The sequence below is a fragment of the Lissotriton helveticus genome, chromosome 2_1 (genome assembly GCF_964261635.1).
Source record: "Lissotriton helveticus chromosome 2_1, aLisHel1.1, whole genome shotgun sequence".
Lineage (NCBI taxonomy): Eukaryota > Metazoa > Chordata > Amphibia > Caudata > Salamandridae > Lissotriton > Lissotriton helveticus.
The window spans coordinates 1,406,318,355-1,406,345,155 of NC_136059.1; the positions used below are offsets into that span (position 1 = coordinate 1,406,318,355).

A 26,801-nucleotide genomic window follows, 5' to 3' on the forward strand; every position below is an offset into this window, starting at 1 on the left:
TTTGTCTTTTAAATGTCTGTCCTTGCTCTGTACTTTCCATTCACACCCAATCCCTTGCATTTTAGGTTCACTTAGGCTATTAGGTCCTGCTGGGATAGTCTCCATAGGCTAAGGGGCTTCTGGGCACTAGACTTTATTGAGTGTTCTGCTTTCCCTAACTAATGTCAATTGTGTCTTTTTTAAAAGAGCCCAGTCCTTCTGCACCATGGATCTCTTTGGAATGTTAAACTTGCATGGGTTATAAATGCATTTTCTGATGTACTTAAGACTTAACGAATAAAATGCCACTTCAAATGTCATCTTTTGTTATCTCATATCATTGTTCCTCAGTGAAGTGTTGCGTCGATGACACATGCCCACGGCTCATGACCACAGGGCAGGGTGGTTTGTGGTTTGTGACTCGTGACCACACCCTAGAGGGCTTCCTTTCACCCCTCATCAGCTGGCGCCCAACGTCCTTCATACCACATACGTCTGCAGTGGGTTCGGCGCACACCATCGACAGGTTCCTGAGAGCACCGCCACCGCTCCTTTGTGGCAGAGACCACGGGTAAGACAAGGGTTTTGTTTTTCCTTGGATTTCCTGGGTCTCTGCTGCCTGGGGGTGCGACTGACTCTTTTGTGGACTGTCTCTGGCTGTCACCTGTCCCTGCGGCGCTATCTCTGGTCATGATTTGAACACAAAATGTCTGTCCCTTTGTGTGGTCACGATTTGTCACTTTCTTGTCAGAGGCCAGTATCGGCTTTTCTGCTGCTTATTGGTTCATAACAGTTGTGCCTTCGAGGTTGGGGGTTTTCCTGTTTTGCACTCTTGTTTGCCCTGCCGGTTCCGGTCCGGAGGGGATGGTTATAGCGTCAATGGTTCTAGGTTTTTGATCCCTCGACAGTTAAAGTCTGTGCGCAGGGTGTCCCCCGGAGCCTCTGTGTCTGGGGGCGGAGTTAGAGTCTCCCCTTCTACAGTTCAAGTCTGTGGGCAGGTTTATGATCCCTCTCCAGTTCGAGTCTGTGTGCAGGGTGTCCCCCGGAGCCTCTGTGTCCGGGGTCGGAGTTAGAGTCTCCCCTAGTTCTCCATTTTCGCATTATGGTTTGACGTACGATTGCATTTTGTTCTTTGCCATATTCTAGGTTGATAACACATTACTACTTTGCACATTGTATTGTATTGTATCTTTCTATTTTCTTGTGTGGTCACAGTTTTTTGCCTTACACACATTACTACTTTGCACATTGTATTGTATTGTATCTTTCTATTTTCTTGTGTGGTCACAGTTTTTTGCCTTCCTGTCAGATACAGCGTGTCGGTTTCTTTTTACATATGTTACGTGGGCAGTGGTTTTGGTACAGGGTTTGTGGCTTTGTTGGGTGCCTCAGGTTTGAGGTCCTGAGTGGTATTTTTTGGTAAGCCTCAGGGTGGGTCCTGAGAGGTACTTTTTAACCCCAAGTTCGAGTCTTGGGAAGTATATATTTATTCACCTGTACCAAATATTTGTATTAGTATTGTATTTTACTCTTCAGTCTAAAATTTCCTATGCCAGTTTCCTTGTATAATAACTGCCTTACACTCCGGTTTCGTTTCCATTTTTCATTTCATAACAATGTCATTTTGTCTTCATTGTGCTATCCTACATATAGACATCATTTAAGGGTTTTTTATTTCTCATGCTTTCAAAATTAAATTATGTCCCTTTAGGCACCTGGCCTCTCCAAAAATAATTTCTCTTCTTCCTTCTTCTCCTGATTTGTTTCTGCAAGGATTGGGTCTTTTAGTTTAGTTTAGTTTTAGTCTGACACTTTCCATTGTCGGAAGGACGGCAAGGCAAGACTTACTGCCTTTGTCGGCTTGCAATTTGCGCGCACAAAAAGAGGAAGTGCTCTGTGCTAGCAATTTCCTGCCACGGTGGTTCACTTCGCCGCATGGCACTTCACCCAACACGATATTAAAGACCGGTCTTCCACAGCCTCTCTCTCTCTCTCTCTCTCTCCTTCACATCTGCTGAACAACACACCCCTCTTTCTCTCTCCTTCACTACTTGTCCGTACATCTCTAACAGTTCTCTCTCTCCAGCTCGTCCCCCAGACGCCCCCTCTCCTCTGTGCTGTGCAGCAGCACACGTCATACTTCCCTTTTCTGGCTTCTGTGATCAAAGGCTCACCCGGGGCTCCATTTCCTGCTTTGACATAATGACGCACGCACACATTTTTCACTGCTACATTGTCACCTACGACATTTACTGACTGCATCATGTTTTTGTTCGTTTAAATTACCATTTTTTCCTCCATCTAAAAAATACCCTTTTCATTGTTTTTGATTTCTGTCTCCTGTTTATGTCTGATGCTTCCTGGTCATCAATATCACTGCTTGTGCTCAAGGTACCGTTGCTGTTTCTGTGCAGTTCTTTATGTCAATAGGCTCTGCAGCTGTGCCCGTGATATCGGCCCCAGTGCCCTCCTTGCCCCGCCCTTCTCACCAAGCCCTCTCGAGGCCTGGGGTGCATCCTCACTGACACTCCCCGTAGTACACTCTTGCTAGGTAGTGTCGCCCTCTTATCTACAAACTGACTACACGTGCCTTGCCCTTCGCCCACTTCCAGTAAATTCTTTTGCATCTCATTTTGCGCCTGCAAACTGATTGCCAAAAGAGGAGGGGTGAGAACTGTATTCCATCCTGGCACTTGACTCCCTTTTTCTACCCCCCACACCGGTCATGCTACACCTCTCCTTATTTCCGTAATGTCCAGCACCCCCCCCCCCCCACATATCCTTCATTGCACTATTCAGTTCTCTCACGGTTACCTGAATTAATTCACAATACCGCTACCAATGTATTGGTACAGCGGCCCAGTATGAGCGTCTACTTAACGACCGAGATGCTGAATATGTCAAAATACTCCTTAGGTCAGACGAGGAAACAGCGAAGAAAAAAAGCAGGCCCAAGGTACATTTAAATGTTATGATAATGACATGCCCTGGATACCCCCACTGGCTGTAGGGGGAGGAAGTATTTTGCAGGCATTAATTGACCACATCACACAGCAACGTTTTTTATGTTTTCTGGTTGCTATTACACCCTATTACACCTTAATAGTACTTACTAGTATAGTAATAGTCTAGGTTCTTCAAAGTTGCAGGAAATATTGTGTACCTATACTGGAAGGTGAGTGTACTAAAATGCTTTTAAGCAGTACATAAGCCAGGGACTACAATACTGGGTGTGCATTGACAAAGCCAAGAGGGTAACAAATAATTTTGAGGCCTACTGAATTTTACCAATGCTTGTTTATTTTTGTATTGCAAAGAATGGTACATACCACCTTATTCCAGTAGTGTGGTGGAATGATTTTGCATTCTGTTTTGTGAACATTTTATTTTGAAAGAAAAGAATTATCGGTCTTGCGTTGAAGCTTCTGCAAATATTTGCATCTAATTGGGGAACATCCTGTGAGCAATATGCATAGCGTCACATTGCTAAATATTGAAAATAAGTGTACACATTTTTATACCCTAACAAGTATCAAAATTGCAGTCTGGGCTTCAAAGATTTACCTAGAGCGCTCACCCTAATAATAAAGCCTTTGCATTAGTGAACAAAAAGAATACAATGTAACACAGGGATGCCAATATAATTTTTAGGCTGTTTTCTTCATTTGGAGCGCCCTTCTTACGTCAGCTGGCAAACATACAGCATGCATCAGTAATAGCACATTTATTGAAAGGTCTGTTGCTATTAAAAAGAGGTTAAATTGTAGAATGTGCTGCACACACCACCTCCAAGGACTATATATCACGAGGTAAAGAATGTATTGATGCAGATGTAAAAATAAAAAGGGGGAATACCTTCCGTAACTGGTTGTATGTACACAATGGTTCAAATTGCTTCTTCCCCACATGATTTCACGATATGAAGATAGAAGATAGTGAGATGTACTATTTCCCTAAAGTCTTTTTTATTGTCTATGACTTGTAGGATGTGATCAGATTGTTACTGTGTTTTTCTAAAATGCTGGTATTTATTTACTAAAAAAAATAAGCTTTACATATATTGGCAACTTCAAAAATTGTTCCTTCAAAAATAACATTACGTGTTCAGAAAATATCTATATTTTCTATCAAATATATGCTCTTCAATTTTGATATACATACATTAATTCAACAAAGCACAAAATAGGTTTTAATTTCGTAAATTGAGCTACATACTAGAGAGCTACCAGTAGCTCAAGAGCTACTGGTTGGAGAAGCTTGTTGCAATTGCAAAGCAGTGGTGGTTGACATGAGCATGTGATGTGTTTTTCATTGTAGGTTACTTTTTTTTAAGTATTTCCATTGATTTAAAATATTATTTTTTGCATTTGAAGGAGTTTGATTTGCACTCCAGAAATGTGCATTTAAATGCCAGGACTTCGCCAATGCTCATTATTGAATGTTGAAAAGGGTTCTTCTACCATATAAATGAGAGAGGTATGTTTCTCTATCATTTGTACATCTATGGGGTCATGAATTTGTGAAGACACCCCCTTGAAATGTCACCCTTTCCGGGCATCTAGATATACTTTGTGGTTGTAAATTCCCCATTTGGGAATTTCTGACTGATTTCAACCCTTTTTTTGTTTTCTGGTTGCTATTGCACCCTAAACTTGGCCAAGCAGCAAATGATAGTAAAGTGCCTTGCTGGTAACATACAAATATGTTCTTCCTTATTGAAAATAGATCCTTACAAAATAATGTTCTAGGGCCCACAATGTTAAAAGTCATAACATGCCATCAGTATAGGTAGTATGATCTCCTGGCAGAAAAGAAAATACTTTCACTTTCAAATGCATACGAAAATTTATTTATTTAGATGACGAATTATAATTAATAAAATAATTTTTTTAGAGACTTGATGACTATCTATTGGCATCCGTATTTCAATGTACAAAATGTAAAGGCCTACCATGTCAGCTAGATTAACAATACTAAGATTACACAAAATACTGCAGCCCTAAGATACTAAGTACAGAATAATTCATTCCTACCTGCGTCTGAATTTAGCAGCAGCTAAAGCAGGTACAGGCTTATGGCCCGAATGCAGCACTAATTTGGAAGGGTGTCGGAAGAGGGCACTGACAGTTGATGTTAGCCATTACAAAATAGGGTTTTTGAAATTTTGGCTCATGTTCAAGTTGAATGATGCCACTGGCCTTAGAGCAACGTAGATGTCGGAGCAGATAATAAGAAGGTAAAAGAATCTCCCACAATTTCTAATGTACAGAAATCGTGAGAGAATAGGGGGATAAAATAGTGGAATGGAATACGATAGCATATATGTGCACTGTGGTGCACAGGATTAGGATGTGTTTGATGTGATATTAAATATTCTGGTCAGCATAGCATATAACTAAAGTACACATGTTTTTAGATGTTACAAGGTGACAAAAGAGTTAACAGACTTTCTCTGCCGTTAGGAAGTAGCCAACCACAGATTCTGGGCATCGAGCCAGGCAGGAAATACATTTCCTGTGGTTTGTAACGAGAGTTTTTAGATAGTTGGAACACCGATCGCAAGATCGAACAGAATGAGAAATATACACATATATATATATGTATAGAAGTATACATGCATATATGCATAACAGAGGTAATATGTGGGCATAGTAATAATACATTGCATACAGCAGTAAATAAGCACTATTATTGCCAGGCGGTTGAAGTAAAGTTGCAGACTTCAGATGGTTGTGTATATTTTTTACCTGCTTTAAATGTTTAGATACCATTGGAATTATGACAGTATCATGTTTTCGGTGCATAGTGCTTTTTTTTTTTAAGTTAATGGATGTTCCAATGTTTCACAAAATTATTATTTATGCATTAACACAAGTGAAAAGTTTTCTGAAATAATGAAATATATTTGTATACACTAACATGCACTGCGAGGTTTCTATCAAAGTCAGGTTTCCAGGAAGTGGGGCCACATCAGTTCTGGCCTTTGACATTTCAATAATGGAACACCAATCTTGGCCCAAAGACTTTTGGAAATAATAGACTACTAATGAGCAGCTGTCCCCATTGCCAAGAGGGATGAAATAACAGAACAGACTTCAAAGTCAACGCTGCAAAATAGAGAAGATTAACTTGCTTCCATTTGACTGTCCAAGAGGAAGAAGGTGGTGACAGCTTGGTCGTTTATGGATTCAAACGTAGCCACAACACCAGCCGCACAGAAGTGTCTTATCTAGAGTTATGTATTTTGTATTATAATATTTTGCAATACTGGCAGAAGTGGCATTAGGTAGATTGAATTGGTTTTGTTTCATTGTGTTAATAGGAAGACTTGTATTGTTCACATTCTTGAGATTGCCAATAGCAACAAAGTCACCTCCAATATATCTGTTAGCACATGGAGTAAATGGCCCTTGCAAGCATGCAGAAAGGTTCAACAGTTCCTCTACCAGCACAGTTGGCACCCCAGAATAATTGTAACATGTGTCTTCATCGCCCTCCACTGATGGAAGTACTAATGCAATAATAAGAAATAGTGCCCAAGCAGTTAGATAGCTTCCTGCTCACGATTCTCTACACAGTATGAGATACAGTCAGATGACAACAATAGGTAGACAGAAGACTAAAGACGCACTGTTACATGACTCATACACTCCCCATGCAGGGAGAACAGATAGATTTTCTCACCTAGGCAGATACGACCACAGACTATAGAACACATCCTGCAGGATACACAAACTAATGTAATGATTATTGAGGCCACTGTCTCTAGAGTGTTTATACATAGAACAGGAAGGGACTACCCCTCCACCTCTATGATGCATGAGGTCATCACTGACACATGCAGAATAGAAGTGAATGCAACAAGGCTATTTTAGATGATTCTTCAGGATATGGCCCATAGTGTAGTTTTTTGCAGCATCAATGGGTTTATGATAGCAGGTTCTCTGTTAGACTATAATTGCTACATCCCCCACACTCTCCATTGCCCATGACAGATTAGAACAGCGTTGTTGTTATTCGCACCAAGTTATGCTCATGGCACAATTCAGTGCCCGAGGTTAGTTAAGATATAAAGAAGAGCTATTAGGGCAACATAGGGTAGATTAGGATTAAAAGATAAGATAGCAGATTGTCTACTTAGGGTTTATAAAATAAAAATGTGCAAAAGTATGAACTAATTTCAAACTAAAAGACATGTGTTCTCTGTTTTCTAGAATGGCATGTTACCTGTGGGACGGCACACAGCAAACAGCACTGGTTTTTTTCTGGACAATAAATATGACACCCTATCCAAATTGAATTTTACTGGGCCTGCAGAGAATGGCTCCATCTCCAACAGCCCTTACGAAGGAGCAGCCTGAGCTCACTAGAACATTGCACAAAGTCACCATGATGGTTCCAACAGCAAATATCTCCAACGTCGATGCCCATCTCTGGCTCTGTTATATGGCTCCACGGACAAGAGCAGTGTGCTCAGTTCTAAGGGTGGACAGTGTTCAAAGTCCCACCAAAGGAGGTTTGCCGGTTGAGCAGAGTCCAGTTCTTTTTCCTTTACCATCATTGTGATGCTCCAGACCAAGGCAGAAGGACTCTGGCGTCGGAATACCGAGAGGAGAGTATGCATTTGGATAAGGAGTGAGCTGTACATTTCCAACAACGAAGAAAATGGCTAAACTGACAAATGCCATAAAAAAACTTGAACAAGCTAGAAAAGAAATGGATTGCTGGAGGAGGTGTCATAGGAGATAGCCACTGATTTGTTGAACTTGGACTGGATACGTTTGTGGCAGTTCTAAAAAAGTTTTTATTTTTTGCTGTTCCTTTTTGTGTTGCCTCCCGCAGATGAGTGCCATTTTAGGAAAAGGAAGTTAGCACCAAGATAGTAGGGACAAGTTACACTAGTATAGGGATTTACAGTTAGCTGAGTATGAGGACAAAGATGGTGTTCATTGGGATGGGACTGGAATACAAATGGAGATGAGCAAGTTAGAAGAACATAGCACATACTATGGAATACAAACAGCTCCGCCACTTCTGCCAGGTAGAGACTGTCTGAGTAAGAGCCCAACAGCAGCCCAATGTGAACTCCGGCTTAAATGAACAAGATGCAGAGTGTGCGAAAATACCACTATAAGTGTTATGTTAGTGACATGCCCTGGATACGGCCACTGGCTGAAGGGTCACAGAGATACTCAGTTGAAAATAAATGATCATTGAATGAATGATTGAATGATCAAGAGGAGGGAGATGATAGAGGGGCCTTTTTATCGACCTTGGTAGGATGAAGGTCTGATGTGAGCCCTACTTGACGAAATCTGAAAATAGGCTAAAATGACCAATTTTCACCATATAAAATCAGCAAATGAAATCCCACGGATCCCCTGAATCCCGGGTTTGTAGGCCCAAGCCAAAGGCCAAAGGCCACCGCCTTATGTTAACAAAATCCACTGGGCCTAAATAGTTTTAAACGTGCATTTTTGATGTGCTGAACACAGCGAGGCAATTGAGCAAACCTGAAAGTTACAGTAGCCTTTCACAAGCCCCATTGCAAGACACCCCCCACACACACACGTACACGGACTCAGCCATTACAAGTTGGCACATCTTGGAATCTTGCAGAAATGTTGTTCTGAAAGATAGCTTGCATGAAATGAATGTCACAGCACCTCAGCACCTGTTGTAAGTTCCGCTCTAACACATATATTTTTAGAAATGTACAAGATGTTCGCTTTTTAAGAACACTGTGTCCTCTTTTAGAGAACAGAGTGTTCTTTAGGGGTGTCTTCCGGTGTCCTAGAACACATGTGGTTAAACCCCCTGCAGAAAGTGCGTCAGAAAAGGCGTCAGAACAGTGTTAGTTCTGCATTTTCGGGTATATTAGATTCAGCCCATCAAATCTGAAGCCAGAGTTCTGCTAATGCGACTTCTTGCATGCAGGCTCTCCGGCTAGCCGATTGTCTGACTTGGGGTGTCAATTCCTCTCTCTCTCAGGTGGTGGGCACCCTAAGCCAGATAATACTTTTGTCTTTTAAATGTCTGTCCTTGCTCTGTACTTTCCATTCACACCCAATCCCTTGCATTTTAGGTTCACTTAGGCTATTAGGTCCTGCTGGGATAGTCTCCATAGGCTAAGGGGCTTCTGGGCACTAGACTTTATTGAGTGTTCTGCTTTCCCTAACTAATGTCAATTGTGTCTTTTTTAAAAGAGCCCAGTCCTTCTGCACCTTGGATCTCTTTGGAATGTTAAACTTGCATGGGTTATAAATGCATTTTCTGATGTACTTAAGACTTAACGAATAAAATGCCACTTCAAATGTCATCTTTTGTTATCTCATATCATTGTTCCTTGTTCCTCAGTGAAGTGTTGCGTCGATGACACATGCCCACGGCTCATGACCACAGGGCAGGGTGGTTTGTGGTTTGTGACTCGTAACCACACCCTAGAGGGCTTCCTTTCACCCCTCATCACGACCAACCCACTATCCCCGAAAACCCGAAACAGTGACCCTGGTGCCTAACATTACGCCACTAATCCCCAGACCAACTGCTCCTCTGGACCCCAATGTTTCCATTGTGGCGCCTATGGACATATTGCCAGAGTATGCCCGCAAAAGGATCAACCAATGGAGGTAGGATACATCCGTGCTCTGTATTGTTCCCTAGAAGGAGAGCCCCATTCTTTTTACCGAAAGGTAGCCATTAACAGAGAACCCAGAAAATCATTGGCAGACACTGGATGTCGCCAGACCCTTATAAGACCTCAAGTTATCCCGGGGACCCACCTGTCACCACTGGAGTTGTTAATATTCAGTGCATCCACAGAGACTGTAAGACCTACGCAATGACCAAGGCAGATATACAACATCAACCGGCTCAATCCCCAGTACAAATTAAAGTGGGGCTCCTCCCTCAGTTACCTAAACCAGTAGACCTAGGAACTGACGAAACCCCACATGCATACCTTGCTTCACGACCCCTGGAAGAAAGGGGCCGAATGGAGAGAAGAGGCTCCTTTTTCCCAAGACCCAAATCCTGGTTGGGATCAAGGAAAGGACCGGAAGAGCAAACAACAAAGGAGAAGGGAGAAGAAGAACTGGAGTCCCGCCCTTATGTCCCATACCACTTCCCCTCTTTGGGAACATGACAGGAATTTCCGGGCAGCTCAGAGGGAAGATAATACCTTACGGGAAGCCTGGAGACAAGAGACTGAGCAAGAAGACCCTCCCTCACCAAGTAGGTCCCCAATTCTTTACAAAAAAGGGGCTGTTATACAGAAAAGGGGGAAAACTAAGCCCATCCAACTACTGGTTCCTATGCCCTTTAGAGAAAAAGTCCTATATCTGGCACACAGCCACTTATTGGGCGGCCATTTCGGGGGAGAAGAGACAGAAAAAGCCATATTAGAACGGTTTTACTGGCCAGGCATTTTTCAGCAAGTTAGGAAGTATTGTTGTGAATGTGTAAACTGTCAGAAAACCAGTCACTACATCCCACCTAGAGCACCCCTAAGACCTCTTCCCGTAATTGATGTCCCCATCTCTAGGGTGGGGATCGACATCGGACCCCTCTTGCCCTCCCGATGCGGTTGTCGCTACGTCTTCGTTCTATGCTACGAGATTTCCGGGAGCGGTTGCCCTTAGACAACCTAACACTACCCAAGTGGCTAAAGCCATGATCAATATCTTTGCACACGTAGGTTTTCCAAAAGAAATACTTACTGATCAGGGTACTCCCTTTACTTCCAAACTCATGAAACCGGTGTGTCAGCAGTTAAATATCAAGTAGATCCGTACTGCTAACTATCACCCGCAGACGGATGGGCTAGTGGAACGATATAACTCCACCTTGAAAACTACCCTGAGTAAACTCCTCAATTTAGAGGCCCGTAAGTGGGAGGGGATGCTCCCTTTAGCTTTGTTCGCCATCAGATGTGGACAACAAAAAAGTCTAGATTACTCCCCATATGAACTCCTGTACAGGAGACAACCACGTACCCTTATGGACATGGCAAGAGAGAGTGGGAAGAGGAGACAGACACCACAAAACCTCTATTGGAATATGTGGCCGGCCTTAAAACCCAGTTAAACCAGGTATGAGACATTGTACGGGCCAACTTAGAACACTCTCGGACCACTCAAAAGAAACAATATGAAAAAAACATAAATGAACGGTCCGTCCAAATAGGCGACCAAGACCTTTTATTACGTCCCACCTCTGAACATAAACTACTGAGTCAGTGGCAGGGTCACTTTAAGGTGGTAGATAAAAAAAAAAGCAGTCACGTATGAGTTAGAGATTGATCCCTCTGGTCACACCACCCAAATCTATCATATCAACCTCTTAAAAAAATGGGAAGGCGCTGCCCCTGTCCTACTGACAGAGAAGCTAGAGTCCCTGGCCGAACAAAGCATAGATCCCGAATTGCCTGAACCCCTCAAATAGGAGTTGAAAGAGGTGTTGCTTCCTGTACAAGAAGCGTTCTCCCTAGTACTGGGAAAAACCACTCTTATAGAGCATGAGATACACACCAAACCAGGGAAAACAGTCCGCTTATGGCCCTACTGCATCCCTGAAGCTAGGAGACAAGTTGTTGACCAAGAGGTCCTATAAATGTTAAAACTAGGGATTATTGAACCCTCCAGGGGTGAGTGGTGTTCACCCATAATGTTAGTGCCCAAGCCCGATTGGTCCATACGCTTTTGCATTGACTTTAGGGAGGTGAATAAGATATCTCAATTTGACGCTTATTCCCTCCCTAGAGTCGATGAAATTATAGAAAGGCTCGGGAAAGCCCAGTATATTAGCACTTTAGATCTGTGCAAGGGCAACTGGCAGGTACCCCCAAGAGCCCAAGACGAGGAAAAGGCAGCCTTTTGTACACCTAAGGGGTTGTTTCACTTCAGGGTATTGCCCTTTGGTTTGCATAGGGCTCCTGCAACTTTTCAAAGGCTTATGAACAAAATGCTACACTCCTATAAAGATTATTCAGCGGCTTACCTGGATGATATAATCATCTACAGTGATACTTGGAGAGATTCCATCACCTGACTCAGGTCATTCAGACCCTCCAAGAGGGCGGGTTAACCATCAATCCTTCCAAAAGTCACTTAGCAGCCAAATCTGTGAAATATCTAGGTTACCTATTGGGAAACTGCTGCATCAGACCCAAGGAAGAAAAAGTGGCAGCCATCGCCCAAGTTCTCTTCCCCAAAACCTGGAAAGACCTCAGGGCCTTTTTAGGCCTACTAGGTTATTATAGGCGATTCACCCCTTGTTTTTCCCAGATCGCTAACCCCATGACTGATCTATTGAGGAAACCCGTACTAACAGAAAAGTGTTTGAAAACCCCTACACCTGCCGCGTTACATTCCTTCCAACAACTAAAACAACTCATCACCTCTAAACCCCTTCTCTTAAATCCTGATTATGAGAAACCTTTCATACTACAAACGGACGCCTCCGACAGCAGCCTCGGAGCAGTTCTATCACAAAAAGACGACAACCAACAAGAACAGCCCATCCATTTCATTAGCTGCACACTGTTCCCACGGGAGACCCGGTACGCGGTAATTGAAAAAGAAGCCCTAGCCATCAAATGGGCTGTCGAGGCTCTTCGTTACTACCTTGATGGCAGGGACTTCCTCCTCTACACTGATCATGCCCCTCTTCAATGGCTACCTCGGAATAAAGGACACAATCCCAGGATCTTACTGTGGTTCCTTGCCCTTCAACCCTTCCGATATACTGTCCATCACCGTAAACGGAAAGACCAGACCAACGCAGATTTTCTGTCTAGGTACCCCAGGACCCCTTTTCTTGTAAACAAGAAAGTTAGGGAAGGGGGATGTGAGGAAAGTCCCGGGAACGCCAATATCGACTCTGATAACCCCTCGGTAAAACCCTCGTGGGCACCTTACCATTCTAACGAGGAGGACGATGACGCTGGGATATCAGAGAAACCCGCGCCATTAACAGAAGAATTTTTCCTTGTTCCGCAGCCTGGAGGAAATGACCCGGAAGCAGTCTCCACTCCACGAAACATCCAATCAGAGCCGCTAGCGAGAGGTTAGGAGTGGCAGAAAAGGCAGGAGGACGACACATCCGGGGTGTCAGCCACTCGGAACCTGCCACAGCAGGAGAACGCAGCAGACGCTGGAAAAGCTGAGAGAAACCCGAAGGATATTGCTGAAGCCAGACCTATTGACGCCGAAGACGGAGACCCGGAGCTTCCTGACGACTGGACAGAGGACTGGTGGATCCCGGAGGAGGCGCTTGTGCCGCCGCAACTCAGGAGAGTTGCGGCAGACCGCGGTTCGTAACTCGTGCAGAGGGAAATAATAGAGGGTGGGACCAAGGGAGGTTCACGCTCACAGGCCAGTTTTGTGCCCTGACAATGCATGTTTTAACCCTGACCGCCTACACCCGAATAGAGAGGAGGGGGGATGCTCTTTAAGGCTCACTCCGTTTAGAATTATTGGTCAGAGGACCAATCTCTCCTTTGTTTGGTTAAATATCCACCTTTACTTTTCCCCATTTTACATTCACCCTTTTGGCCAGTCCTTCATGTGGTGTGGTGTAAGTTCTAAGTACTCAGTAGAAGCTTTGTACTGATCGCTGCTTTCTGCTTTCTTTTGTGGGAGCACACAGGAACTTCGGGAACCACTTAGAGTTCCTCAAGAAGTGACGAGAATCCCTCCCTACCTTCAAGAATACAGATCCACAGCGGACCTATACAGGGTGTGAAACACCCCGTTTTGCCTGTGCTGCTTCAACAGGACCCTCCCCTTTGTTTCCCATCCTGATTTGATCCCACAAGACTCTCTTGGAACTGAGTGTACTTCTATATCTGTGTGTCACATCCACAAATAAATACCACAGTATTGATCCCATACGCCTCCTCGTTTCTGTTTCCGACCGTCCCTCCGACATTGATCTTCAAAACAGAGTTACTTTATTACAATTTTCAAGTGATTACTGCTCTAGAATGCTATCAATCACAAATACCGTAAAAAACAAAAAAAAAGAAAGAAAAAAAAAAAGAAAGGGAGAGTGGCAAAGGAAATACAATACAGCTGATATGGCCAAGTAAATAGGAAGAGTTCCAGGTGAGTTCCAGAGTCTATGAAAAGATTAACTCTCAGATTTGTATCTGGGTGTGTTCCCCTTAAATTGGCAATATCTCAAGATCTGGAGGCCAGACAGGCTTAGCGTTGGTAGTACCATTCTCTTTGAGTAAGGAACCAACCTTGATGAAGAAGGCATATTCCAATCTGACCCACTGGTTACAGCACGCAAGCACGCTGACACAGCCTAAGACTCGACAAGCAAAACCTTATTGATCCATCTAGTATGCAGGGACTTAGGGTACTGGACCTCCACACAATGGGAAGGGTCAATAAAGAATAAAACAGCAAACAATGGTGCATGGAGAGTGGGCTTATGGGGAAAAGTCACCAATCAGCTCATCTCTACTTGTAGAAGCGGTTTCAGGAGACAGCAAGCATCCCATATTTGTCGAAGGGTAAACGAAACAGTAAGATGGTGTGCCACATTTCAGAATCAGGACTCTAGCTGTCTGGAAGCTTCCGGCCAGGCAAGGTTAGCAGTAGCAGCAGGGAAGGGCAGCAGAAACATCATCAGGCTTAAGGCTTGTTTCCATTCAAAAGGAAAGAGCCAGCACTCAGCTCTATGTTTGGAAGCACCAACAGCAGCAGGGTCCTGGTAAATATGTGTTCCAAGACATATTCCGTAACATGGATTGAAGCTCCAACTTATATTTTCAAGTCCTGGCAGTGAGTAGCAGCCCACTGCCAATCAGAGTACAAGCACCATTGAAGTTACAAACAACCCGGGTGCCCTGAGAAGGGTGTCTGAAAAAAATACTCCTAGCCTTATTTTCAGAACGCATCATGGCGGACACTGTCTTTGAAGCACTCTGCAGGGGCCTACTCAGGTAGTTATCCACTCAGAAATGTCCTGGAACTAAGAAACATGAGGAAAATATGACAACATGGGGGGGGGGGGGGGGGGGGCGGGGTGCTATCTATGCTGTCCTATTTGGAAAGCATACACCCTCGATATTGCACATGCTAGGTTTACACTTATAAAATCCTTAAGCTTAATAATGTACAGGTTCGTGAGCGGTTAACAGTAAGCACAGCGTGTGCACCATTGGCGATTATGAATTCTATATATCCTTTATATGTCGTTCCAATGTTCCAATCATTTTTTGCAAAACAAGTGCACATAATGTTTGTTTATATTTCAAATACAAAAATTATAAACACTGACGGATAATATAATATTCTGAAAAGCACATTTTACACTTACATCCTTTTCTTTCTGCAGACTGTCGACCTTTTCTTTTAATCTTTTATATTCAAAATCTAATTTGTCTGCTTTCTTTGATTCCTCAGACAACCTGTTCTGTAGTTCAACCACCTGTTGAAAATGAATGTAATCATTAAGAAGTCAATATTACTAAAATATGAAACACATCACCGTAGTCTTAACTTCATAACCAGTTACTACCACTTTAGCTGTGTTTATGTAAAGAAGAATAGCAGGTTAAGAGATCTGTGATAAATATATACAAAGGAAAACAAGGACACAACAATCACTAACTTCAAAGGCAATATGACTAAAAAAACAGATGAAAAATATATGAGAAAATCTCTAGTTTTACTTCCTTGATATGTCTAAAGCAACATCTTGTAACAACTCAAAACCAACCACTAAACTATATACATGTATCTCGTGTCATTAGTGACAAAAATGGTCTGCCTTATGTTATAAGGCTATAAAAATGCATATAGAGCGCTCGAATGCCGAGGCGTCTTGGCGCTGAAGTGTGTAAGTGGAGCAGAGCAAAGAGATGGACTGACAACTATCCGGCATTAAACAGCTGGGATTTTAAGATTTTCATGAACGAGGAAAGGTTCGGCTGAAGTCTAAGGGCCATCGGCAGTTTGTTCCACATTTGGGCCGCACAGCTAGAAAGTAGACTGCCCCCCCCCCCGCCTCCCCCCATCTAGCACGTCTGTGCCTAGGATGGGGGGGGGGGGGGCGATAATGACTATACAGTAGGATGCTATTAACAACATTTAGGTGTTGTGGTCTTCAACACCAGCTGACATATAACATTCCAGGCTGCGGAAGGTCTGCATCTGGATCATTCATGACGCCACTATATGAGATTTGTGTCACCCTTGTTATCCCTGGTCTAAACAGGAACATTAACTTGACAGTCGGAAAGAATTATATGTTACCCACACTTCAGCAAATAAATCTGAGCTGGTCATTCAGACAGATTTTGCAATTTATGCACAGAAATTTAAATTTGAGCTGTGCGGTGGAGTTCTCTCAACTCCCCGACCCAAAATCGGTCATGAATGAGTGATTCCTCCAACAGTGGTACGGCCCGAAGACCATTCTGGTACAGTAATGTATGTTTGTGAAGGTCCTTCCCTACTGCAAACTAGCTATAATGCATGGACATTATGTTTAACCATTCCTACCTTTAGACTGATCTCAAAGGGAGGGAAATCTCTGGCAGTCATGAGATCTAAGGCTTGGAATCAACTTCCCCCATCTTTGCCAAACTGCCTTCGAATCCGTTTTTAGGAAAACAGTTAAGACCTGGATTTACAGTGCTCCTGATACACTGTGTAAAGCCTTTCCTCCATACCTGGTCTTTCCGTTCTAGCGCCAAGATGCTCCTTGTAGTGATTGAGGCGCAATATAAAAGGCTATTTACATTACATTTTTACAAATTTAGGAAGCTGAAGGAGGGCCAGGCATCAGAGCCATTTCTAATTGAAGAAAGATGTCCTCTGCGGAGCTTGATGAGATGGGGCAGTTTGCATGTTCTTTCCCAGGTTTTAAAGTGAGGGTTGTGGTTTGAACTGTCAAAGTCTCATAAAGTAACCATGTGATTGTAGAGCAATGAGTCCGTATGAGTGCCAGAGAATGCTGTCATGGTTTAAGGTGGTCATGTAAAATGTCAAAGGGAAGTTACAGAACGAGTCTTTTGGTTGGTTTCAGCTGTTCTCATTCTGCAAGTTTGGAGTGGAGAAAATTGAAGGCAACAGCTGCTTGTTCATACCAGTCAGATGTAGTTGGAGGGGCAACTGAAGTTGAACCTGGATGAGTAAACAGACTAGTGAGTGTCTTTGGTGTGTGTTGGCTGTGAGAGTATTTGTGTTATGTCGAATTTTTTAGTGGTCAATGAAAGAAGTTACTTACCTGTAACCCTAGCTTTCTATCTGGCCTATCTGCTTTGAATTCATAAACAATACATATCTCAGCGCTTGTGCAGAATAATGGAAAACGTCTGAGAGAGGGACCTACTCGTTTTCTAGCATCGCAGCATTTTTGTCAATTTCCCAACCATCACAGAATAATCACATCCAAGCTGAGAAGTCTACAAATAATTACTCCGTGTAAGGGCAAACACTGAGCACACTCGTGGCGACTTAGCGCGTAGTTGCAGTAATCAAAGATGAATTGAATCAATAAACTGTTCAAATAATTAATGCTTTATTGTGTAGCATATTATCAATTATTTAGGTTCCAACATGATTAAGCATTTGCAAAAGCGTGAACTTTAAAGTAAATTCTGCAGCTTGGCAGCCAGGAAGCTGAAGAAGCCACCTCCCAAACATACTCTGTTTATTTTAGGGATCACTGTCAGAGCGGTCCATGAAGATCTGAGGCGATTGTTAGGGAGATTGGGTTTAATCAAAGGAGAGAGATAACATGGACCATTCTGATTTAGGACTTTGTGATAGAGTGCAGTGAAGGATACTCTATCCTTAATGGGAAGCCAGTGAAGCTTTAAAAAAAGCTGTGGACATAGAGGAATGTCTAGGGATGTTCAAGAGCATCCGCACAACTGTGTTTTGCACCCTCTAAAGCATTTTCAGCCTACCCTTAGAGTACCCTAGATAGAATACATTGCAGTAGTTTCTAGCAAAGTCGGGAAGGATTCCCAAAATGTTGCAGAGCATCTTTAGAACATCATAACAGGTTCCAGCAAGAGCAGAAATCTAGCTGTCAAAAGACAGGGTGGATACAGATTTTTTTTACCTTTGATTTAGGAATAGGTGTCGGGCCCAGGACACTAGGCCACCACTTAATGGACCATATTGAGGGTTGCTTCCCTACCACCAGGACTTCCGTTTTTCCAGCGTTTAGTCTAAGGCAGCTGATGTCCATCCATTTAGATGATCCACCAGATATGCCTTAAAATTGGCCTTGGCTCTGCCTCCGTCCTGCGCCAGAGTTATCAGCTGTGTGCCATCAGCATATGACACAATTTTATCGCCCTGGCACTCGATCAGTTCCACCAGGGGGCACATATACAAATTGAACAGGGTCAGGCCCAAGGCAGGGGGTAGAATCTCGAAGGAGTAGAACTGCTGGAAAACATGGAAGATGCGTTTGAAGGAAGTCCGCAAACCAACCAAACGCAAGGCCCCAAAAACTTTGTTTACCTAGCTGTACTAATAACAGACCGCAGGGAGACGGTGTCAAAGACCGCACTCCGTTTCAGCTTGACCAAGGCAGCTGTCTTGCCTTAATTAGCAGTTGGTGGCAAGGACATTGAAGCTAGTAGGAGGGCTGAAAAAAGCATCAGAATGTAGTAGAATATTTACTACATGACAGAACCATGGCTGACTGTAAATACAATGTAATCCAGAAGGGGAATGGCCAATTGGCAAACCAAGAACTAATACACTTTAACTATTTTCTTTGCTGAGTATGGAAATTTGGGAGGATGCGGACACATTAAACTAGATTAAAATATATTATTTGAGAAATAATTATGAACAGCAAATCCTGGAATTCCACACCAGATGAATGAAGGTAAGAGGCTGGCTCTAGAATTAAAACTGTGAACAAATAGTAGATGCGTTCTGGATTTGTCCAAACAAATCTGCTCTTGTCTGTTAGTCCGATTCATTTTATTTGCTCAAGCATTATCTGACTGAGGTGGAAATTCATTTGACAGAACTGTCTTTTCCCAATTACCATAATCTTACATTTTCTGGCATTCAATTTCAGTCTCATTTGGGCACAATACCTTCCGAAAAGAGGAAGGCAATTTTTATGGGAGTTTCTCAGGAAATTATGTCAGTGTACGGAAGTCCTGGGACAGGATAGCCATCAAAATAAGAACATTGGGGTAACTGGATTAAAAAGAGTATCAAATCAAGACATTAAAAATATTTTGTTGGACTCACTTATGAACCTCAAAATTCCATCCACCAGCAGCACTTTCTCACAAAAGCTCAAGTCAACCTATACAGGCATAATATTTACCAACTCTAGAGGTACTTTGTGGGCAAACACTGCACCATGGAAAAAATAATGGTGTATGTTCCTGTCACGCCATAGAACATGCATTTGGACATTTAGTTGTAAAGTCTGATTGGAAAATGTGATCAAAACAAAATTAGAAATCTAGGCTGAAAAGGTTCTTGACGGTAGGGTACCCTTAAAGCAGTTACAAAACATGAAAATACTCTCACAGAGCTCAGATGCATTGTGTTTCAAAGTCATACATATTTCTGATTGGAACCACCCTATAAGTGAGGGGTGACCCTGTCCTCCAAATGCCACTTCAAAAGACAGGCCACACAATGACCAGGATTGGAAGAATTTGCCCTCTGGCACCTGCAATGTTGATCATAAGTGCCTGAATAGAACCTGTAGAACCTTTTCACCACTGAGGATGTTATCCAGAGACTAAGTGGTGGCAATGCCTTGCTATAGGTCTAGAACAAATGGTGGCTCAAAGGAGAGAATTTCCTTTGATGCTTGGGGATCTTACCTGGAAATACCTTATCAAAGCTAAAAGGCAAAAGGGAGCTCTGCATAGCCCATACAATGATATAACATTTTGGATTTTTGGTGCCTGCCACTCGAGGAAACTATCTCAGGAAAGGAAACCCATTTACTTTCCAAGTAAACTGAGAGGAGGAAGCATAGGAATCGTATTAGGGCTGACTAGATCTCCCTAACAATGGCTGACTGGTTTAACCTCTAAATATCCTATTTCACTCACTCTAAGGGGGACAATCTCCCAGGGAATAAAGAGGAAATAAGCCAACAATGCTAGCTGAAAACCCCATTTGTGCTTGCCTGACAGTAATGGAGAGAGTAGTCTCCTGTTCTGCCTAAAACAGTTCACTAGAATTTGCTCCAAGAGCCTTCGCACAAGTCTATTTCTGACTTACAGTGATAAACATGATTAATTTCCAGTCATTGAAAGCTAATTGCTCCCCAGTGGAACTTAACCAATTCGAGTCGAGGGTACAGAAGGTACTGAGATGAAGAAAATTGCCCCCTTCCTGGATGAATTCGCAGTAGACCTACTCGAACTGGGCACGCCTTATGGACTTTGAAGCGGAGTTGTGGGGCCCAAGAGACAACCGAAAGAAATTAAGAGGAATATGAGAAGCCTTTCCTGAGGATTTGAGCAACTTTCTTCAACGCAGTACTGCTATCACAACTTGTTAAAAAAATCATTTTGGACTTGGGGTTAGGCACGAGAGGAGGGTGCCTGGAGATGGCCACAACAGACACTTCTTCTTTGAGCTCTTGCTGCGCCGCCTGATTTTCAGCCATAATACTATCTACAAGCTGCTGAGAGCTATGAGGCTGTGCCATCAAATAGACTTGCCAATGGTTTGATGATTAGTACCATCAATCTACTTGTATCCCTGCTGATCGCAAATTAAGAGGAACAGGATACCACCCTCAGTTTTGTTGAAGGATCCCAAGGTGGTGGGTACTGGCAGTAACAGAAGAATGCCTGACATTCAGATGTCAAGCACTACATCTAAGAAGCAGGGCAGGCCTCCAGGCAACCATTGTGGTCACAGGCTTAACTATGGCCATCTTGTACTGTGGCGGCCTATGGTTCTCATTCAGTGGAAGAAGGAGCCAATGCAGCTCACTGCACTCCATAGGAAGTAGGGTTCATGTCGAGACTGTAGGTCGAAAAGACCATTTATTACATTAAAAAATGGTAGCAAGGAAAGTAAAAACAGGCGACTCATTTTAGGTGCGATAGCAGCCATGGATGAACTGGGTAGAATTAATTTAAAAAATAACAATACGTTTTGTAGCATGAGCACAGAGTATGAGGTTAGGGAACAATGTCCCTATGAGCCCCCTCTTCTGAGGCCTTGCCCGCAGAGTGAAGATCAGGAGGTTCAGTGATAGAGCAACATGTCTAGACAGCAAGATTTCTTCAAATCCATTCTCCACAAAGAGATCTGGGTGGTCATGGGGGTAGCTTGTGATTCATTGGATGGGGAGCTACTCAGAAGCCACAAGGTCATGATTGCCACAATGGAAAATAATTTTTCACAGCTGGCAAAAATAGAAAAGATAGTGGGTGTTGAGGCAGGAATGATTAGGGTTGAATCTGTTGCAGATGCAGTGGACGCAAGGCTAGGTAAAGTAAAGGGTCACGCAGATCATTTTGAAGTGGAGGGACAGGAGCTGTTAGACCATAGCAACAAGCTAATTCCTCATCCCAGCAATCTCTCAAGCTTTGACTTGCATTTTGTTTCTGATACTAAAATGACTACTAAGAAACAAATCTATAGCACAATCGACTTAATCACCCAATCATTCAAATTCTCCCATATTCAACCACACTCACTCACGTTTCAAGAAAATGATGTTATAAGGAGTAACCATGTTTCTACTGAGCAAAAGGAATGTTATTTTTGGCTACGTCATAACCATACCTGTCTTTTATAAGTTTCAAGTTGGCTCCGAGCAGCATTTGCTTTTCTCAGCTCTTCCTCCAGACTGACTGTGTTTTGCATGTACATGGTGTTTTTTTCTTCCAAGAGTTTCACCTGTCTTCGTAAATCTCCAAGGTCTTCCAGCTTCTTTTTGTAAGACTCCACTTGGCCTTCTAACTTTGCAACCTTATCCGAAGAATGCCTAGAAGAAGAACAACAACTGCATAACTACATGTGCCCACTAAAACTTGCAATACTTTAACTACAATCAAACAAGGTGCATATCTATGTGGAGTCCAACACAATATTTCACCCAATATAACTGAGATGATTACAATCTGATACACTTCAGAGGGATTTAAAGCTTTCTTTCAAGCTGCATAATTTTCCTGTGCTTTAGCCAAGTGATTTAACCCAACAAGTACATCCAAACAATGCTACTCCTTTTTACCCCTCAGTATAATGTCGAAATGTAATGGTTGGACAAACTCTTTATGTATGGCACTGTTGCCAACTATACACTTTTTAAATTACTCTTGATCATCTCATAAGTGAGAGTTTGGCTGTAGCCTGGGGCAAGGATCCATGAAAGTTATACTGTGTATACAGTAGCTTATACAAAGCTGGGCTAAACCACAGTAGTAGATATTGCCACATCTCTGACCCTGTATTCTTTTCCTGATGTAGAGAGCTCTTTTCTTACTCCAAGAAAATGCAATCCACCAGGTATCTAGGTGTAGCCGGACCCTCCTCAGGTAATGGTGATACAAAGGACCAAACAAGGAGTCGATTACCTTTCAAATAAAATAAATTAAAAAAGATTTTTAAAAAAGAGTGAAGCGACGGCTCTACTCTGTAGTGCATGCAATGTGAATCGCAACTACCTGGAGGTTCTATTAAAATAACCACTCACATCTGCTTTGCAGTAGTTGGTGGTAAACTGCGAAAACAGCAGCTGATATGTACCTTACCACCTGGGATCTTGGTCCCATCTCTCACTCTAATCCAAAACTACTGACAACACAAAGGAGATATGGTGGGAAAGTACATACCTGATGAAAATAATAACTAAGTTGTTGAATACCTAGAGAAAGCTGAACTTGCGTTCTGATACGTGGATGAGGGAGCAGGTGGCAGAGAACTGCGGGCACGAAGATAACAAGCAGGTTGCAGAAAATCTTTGTGTGTACATATATGAAATACCAGGCAGTGTGTCCAGACTCAAGTCCTAAGAGCTACCCTATGAGATAGGATGTGGGAGGGAGACTTAATTAGGGTTTTGTGTACCTGCGGCATGAATGATTCCTCAATCACACAAAGAACAAAGGGAAACAGCCACAATACAATACTTAGAAGAATACAATTATGTTCCTTTGACCAAAGCTCACTAGGTCGATTCTGAAAAGAAAATATAAATGTTCCTTATGTTCCTCCGCAGCCAAGCCATCTCAAAGCCATAGCTTTGTGTGTAACGTCAACAAGCAGGTCAGCAGCTGCCTTGCCTTACTGCGAGGACTGCGAAAGCTGCTACCTCTCCTGCCCCCACAGACCAGAGCTAACATAGTCAGGAGCACCATCCTCCGCCGCCTGGATTACTGCAACGCCCTTCTGCTGGAATCCCCTGCCTATCTCATTTCCAGACTTCAAAGTATCCAGGCGGCTGCAGCTAAACTGGCACTCTCTCGGGAACGAAGATCTTCTACCACTCTTGCCTTGGCCGACCTCCACTGGCTGCCTATACACCAGAGGATCTGTTTCAAATCCTTATGTATTGTCTTCAGGGCAGTTCATGGGCTAGGCCCCCGACCACTCCAAAATAAACTTAATTGGTATGAGCCTACCCGGTCTCTTCGATCCTCGTCCTTAAAACTTATCAGCATCCCTAGGATCAAGAAAGCCACTTGTGGGGGAAGAGTCTTCAGTATAGCTGCAGCTCATTTATGGAACAACCTCCCTATTGACATCAGAAAAACAAACAAACTGATGGCCTTTCGTAAAAAGGTGAAAACATGGCTTTTCCCAAAAACCTCCCAAAAATCTATCAAAAAATCTAACTGATCAGCACCTTGACCACTGTCCTCTTCTGTTCTACAGGTTTCTCAACTATATGTACTTAGCGCCAGGATGCCCGTAGGGTTGCAGAGCGCTCTACAAATGCCATAAATAAATAAATAAATAAATAAGCCTCCTCAAAGTAATCATAGTATACTGTGCTAAACTAATAATAGTGTCAAACAACTTCACAGACAGCTAAAAACCCCAAAATTAAAACACTATTAATGAAGTATATGAGACTGATTCAATGGACTTTGTTTCAGGACAAGGAAATTCTTTTTTTTTTTTTTTTTTTACACAGAGGCTGTTAAACGTTCAGGTAAGTCTAAATCACAGTTACTGTAAAACCAGACATAATGACTACCGTGACCTGGAGACATTTGAAGACACTTTCACTAATGCATGGCCATCAAATTAATGCTTTCTTCTGGATTGGAAGATTATGAAAAGCAATAATTTATGAAAATATATCACGAGAGATAATCTTAGTAAATGTATAAATAAAGCAGACATGAATTGGTCAATCAAGCACTCCACAGTTGGCTTGGTAGTCAGGAAAGAACACCAACTTGGAGAAAGATCGACACACTAATGTTTGACTTTTTGGAGAGCTGGAAAATCGGGAAAAAGAAGACATACCTCATGCTCTCCATAAGTCGCTAAGGGAAGCTTTGCATGTTCAACTTGACATGCACATTCTTTCCCCTCACCTCAAAATACTGAAAACATACAGGAGCAAGGACAGAAATAGAAGAACAAAAGCCACAGCTAATCAAAGCATACCTCCTTCCTATATCACCATCAAAAAATATTCTTTTACATAAGGTAGCAACAAAATATATGTTTTACTTGATTACTCTTCACAGCAACATCATACAGCAATATAAACCTGAGCTAAAATTCCAGATTTCCATTAAAAGTGAAAAAACACCTTACATCACATTGACACACTTACTGCACCAAGGCTGCACCTGTCATGGGAGGACATAGGAGCAGCAAGGACAGGGCAAAATGAAGAAAAGGGAGAAGGGTAAATGAATAAAAACATGTGAAGAAAAAAAGACAGGCATGCAAAGAAATGAGACTAGAAAAAAAAGTAACGAAATTAGAAACTTCATATCACGAAGAACCATGGTATTAGCTAGGGTAACCAATCATCCGTAATTCTGTCTGTTGTTTGTGATCATTTCTTTAATGGACGCCATTTGTCCTGAATCCGAACTACCTAGCATTGGCTTGAGAGCTATCAGCCAATCCTAGTGCCCGCTGATCCACTAGGGCCAATGGGAACAGCTTTAGTAGGGTTACTTTTAGTCGTGCAGAAGAACCTTTCAGTTTTCTGCACGTTTGGAAGAGCGACGTTGTGTGCCAGCAGTGTCGCCCAGTCCCAGAAGAACCAGATCACTGAGTCAACCACGAGCTCCATTACCCCTGCCATCAACTTCTCAAAGGGTAAGTGCTTTTATCTCGTTTTCACTGCCTCCCAAGTTTGGGTGCCTCCTCCTTGCTTTTCTCTCATTTTAACTGCTTTCTCCCTGCTCTTCCCTCCATTTAATGTGTGCCTCCTCCTTGTCTCCAGTTATTTTCTCTCTAAATTTCCTATGTTTCTGTTGAGATGAGATGAGATTTGTATAGTGCAGAGAGCCTTTAGGCCTTTCACTTATAGCACCAGTCTCAGCAGTGTCCTCTACTCACTTCGTTTTTAGAATTAGTATTTTACTAATAGTAATTGGTATACAGATATGTCAGCTCAAAAGTTGTTTGGGGGGGGCAGGAAAGTGTTACTGCTATCCTACCTCCCTGCCATCTGCCACTTTCTCTTCTAACTGCCTGTTCGGCAATTAAGAAGATGTTATCCATGACTTTAAAATACTCACAGTATCATTATGGTTATGGCAGCCAAAAAGAGGAGAGACGCACACCAGAGGCGAATGTAGTAATCAGAGCAGGGCTTTTTTTAACTACCTTTCCCATCAGCCAAGACTATGTGATCCAGGCACATTACTTTATCTCCCATTGCCACTGATACCATTCTCTGCCATTTTTAGAAGCAGCCTGAGACAAGGTGAATTCCATTATTACCTACCACATAAACTAACTGCACAAGTTCTTTAAGTGGACAGACATTTCTAGTGGGAGATTAACAGTAGACTCTCAGAAATATCCAACTGAACCATATTGCTGCTGGGAGGCCATTTTCGGCGTTATTGAAGTTACGGGGATGACTTTGTTAATTGTTGGTAAGAGAGCATGTGTTCCCTGTTGATCAGGATACTCAATACTTGTTTTAAAGCTGCTAGTTGTGTTGTGCCTCCAGTACCTCATTGAGTCTTGTAGGTTTCATGCTCTAGAGGTCAAGGCCTAGCTTTGCACTGAACCAGATACAGAATAACATTATCATTACCCACAATAATATGACTTCCAGCCAAGTGTGCCCCTTAAACAGAGCTAACACTTTTAAAAAATCTTGGAAATATTACATGATATAAACAATGGTGGTAACAGCAAGTCTCCTGCCCTAGATGTTTTAGGCAATACTGGTTCAGGGATTGGTTCTGTCCTGCGCACACAAACACAAAGACACCTTCTACGGGTTAGAACCTCTACCGCTTTTGGGATTTTGGAGCACTGTCCAGATAATGTTATCTAAATGGGATCAACAGTCCTGGATGCAGGGTGAGTCCTTCTTGGCTGTCTTAATTTGAATAATTCCACCTCAAACAAACCTGTAATTCCTGCCCTGTTGGGCAGTGTTCGTAGTGTGGACCTCAAAGATCCATTGTATGAGCTCTGAATCCAGGGATGAAGGGAAAAGCATGGAGGTGGACATCTGCACGGATAAGCATAGTGGAACAATAGTGTAGAACAAAGGCTAAAGATTACCAATGGCAGTGAAAGGGGGAAATCCCATTTTATTTTCGGGTGGTCACAAGTGCAAAGTTTTCAAAAGTAGAGGGGAAATGTCAGGCTGCATCTTGTGACAAATTTCTGCCTATTCCTTTA

The 26,801-nt window shown here is 42.7% G+C and overlaps 1 protein-coding gene across 3 annotated transcripts in view; it reads right to left on the reverse strand.

Annotated features, from left to right (window-relative positions):
• Window positions 1-26,801, reverse strand: part of HOOK3 (hook microtubule tethering protein 3) — a 1,014,571-nt gene that overhangs the window by 439,180 nt on the left and 548,590 nt on the right. For all 3 annotated transcript variants that reach the window (XM_078676339.1, XM_078676338.1, XM_078676340.1), the window contains 2 exons: window positions 21,744-21,945; window positions 15,310-15,420 (listed from right to left, as the gene is read on the reverse strand). In XM_078676339.1, coding sequence (XP_078532465.1) covers window positions 15,310-15,420; window positions 21,744-21,945 — 313 coding nt within the window. The remainder of the gene's footprint in view (window positions 1-15,309; window positions 15,421-21,743; window positions 21,946-26,801) is intronic.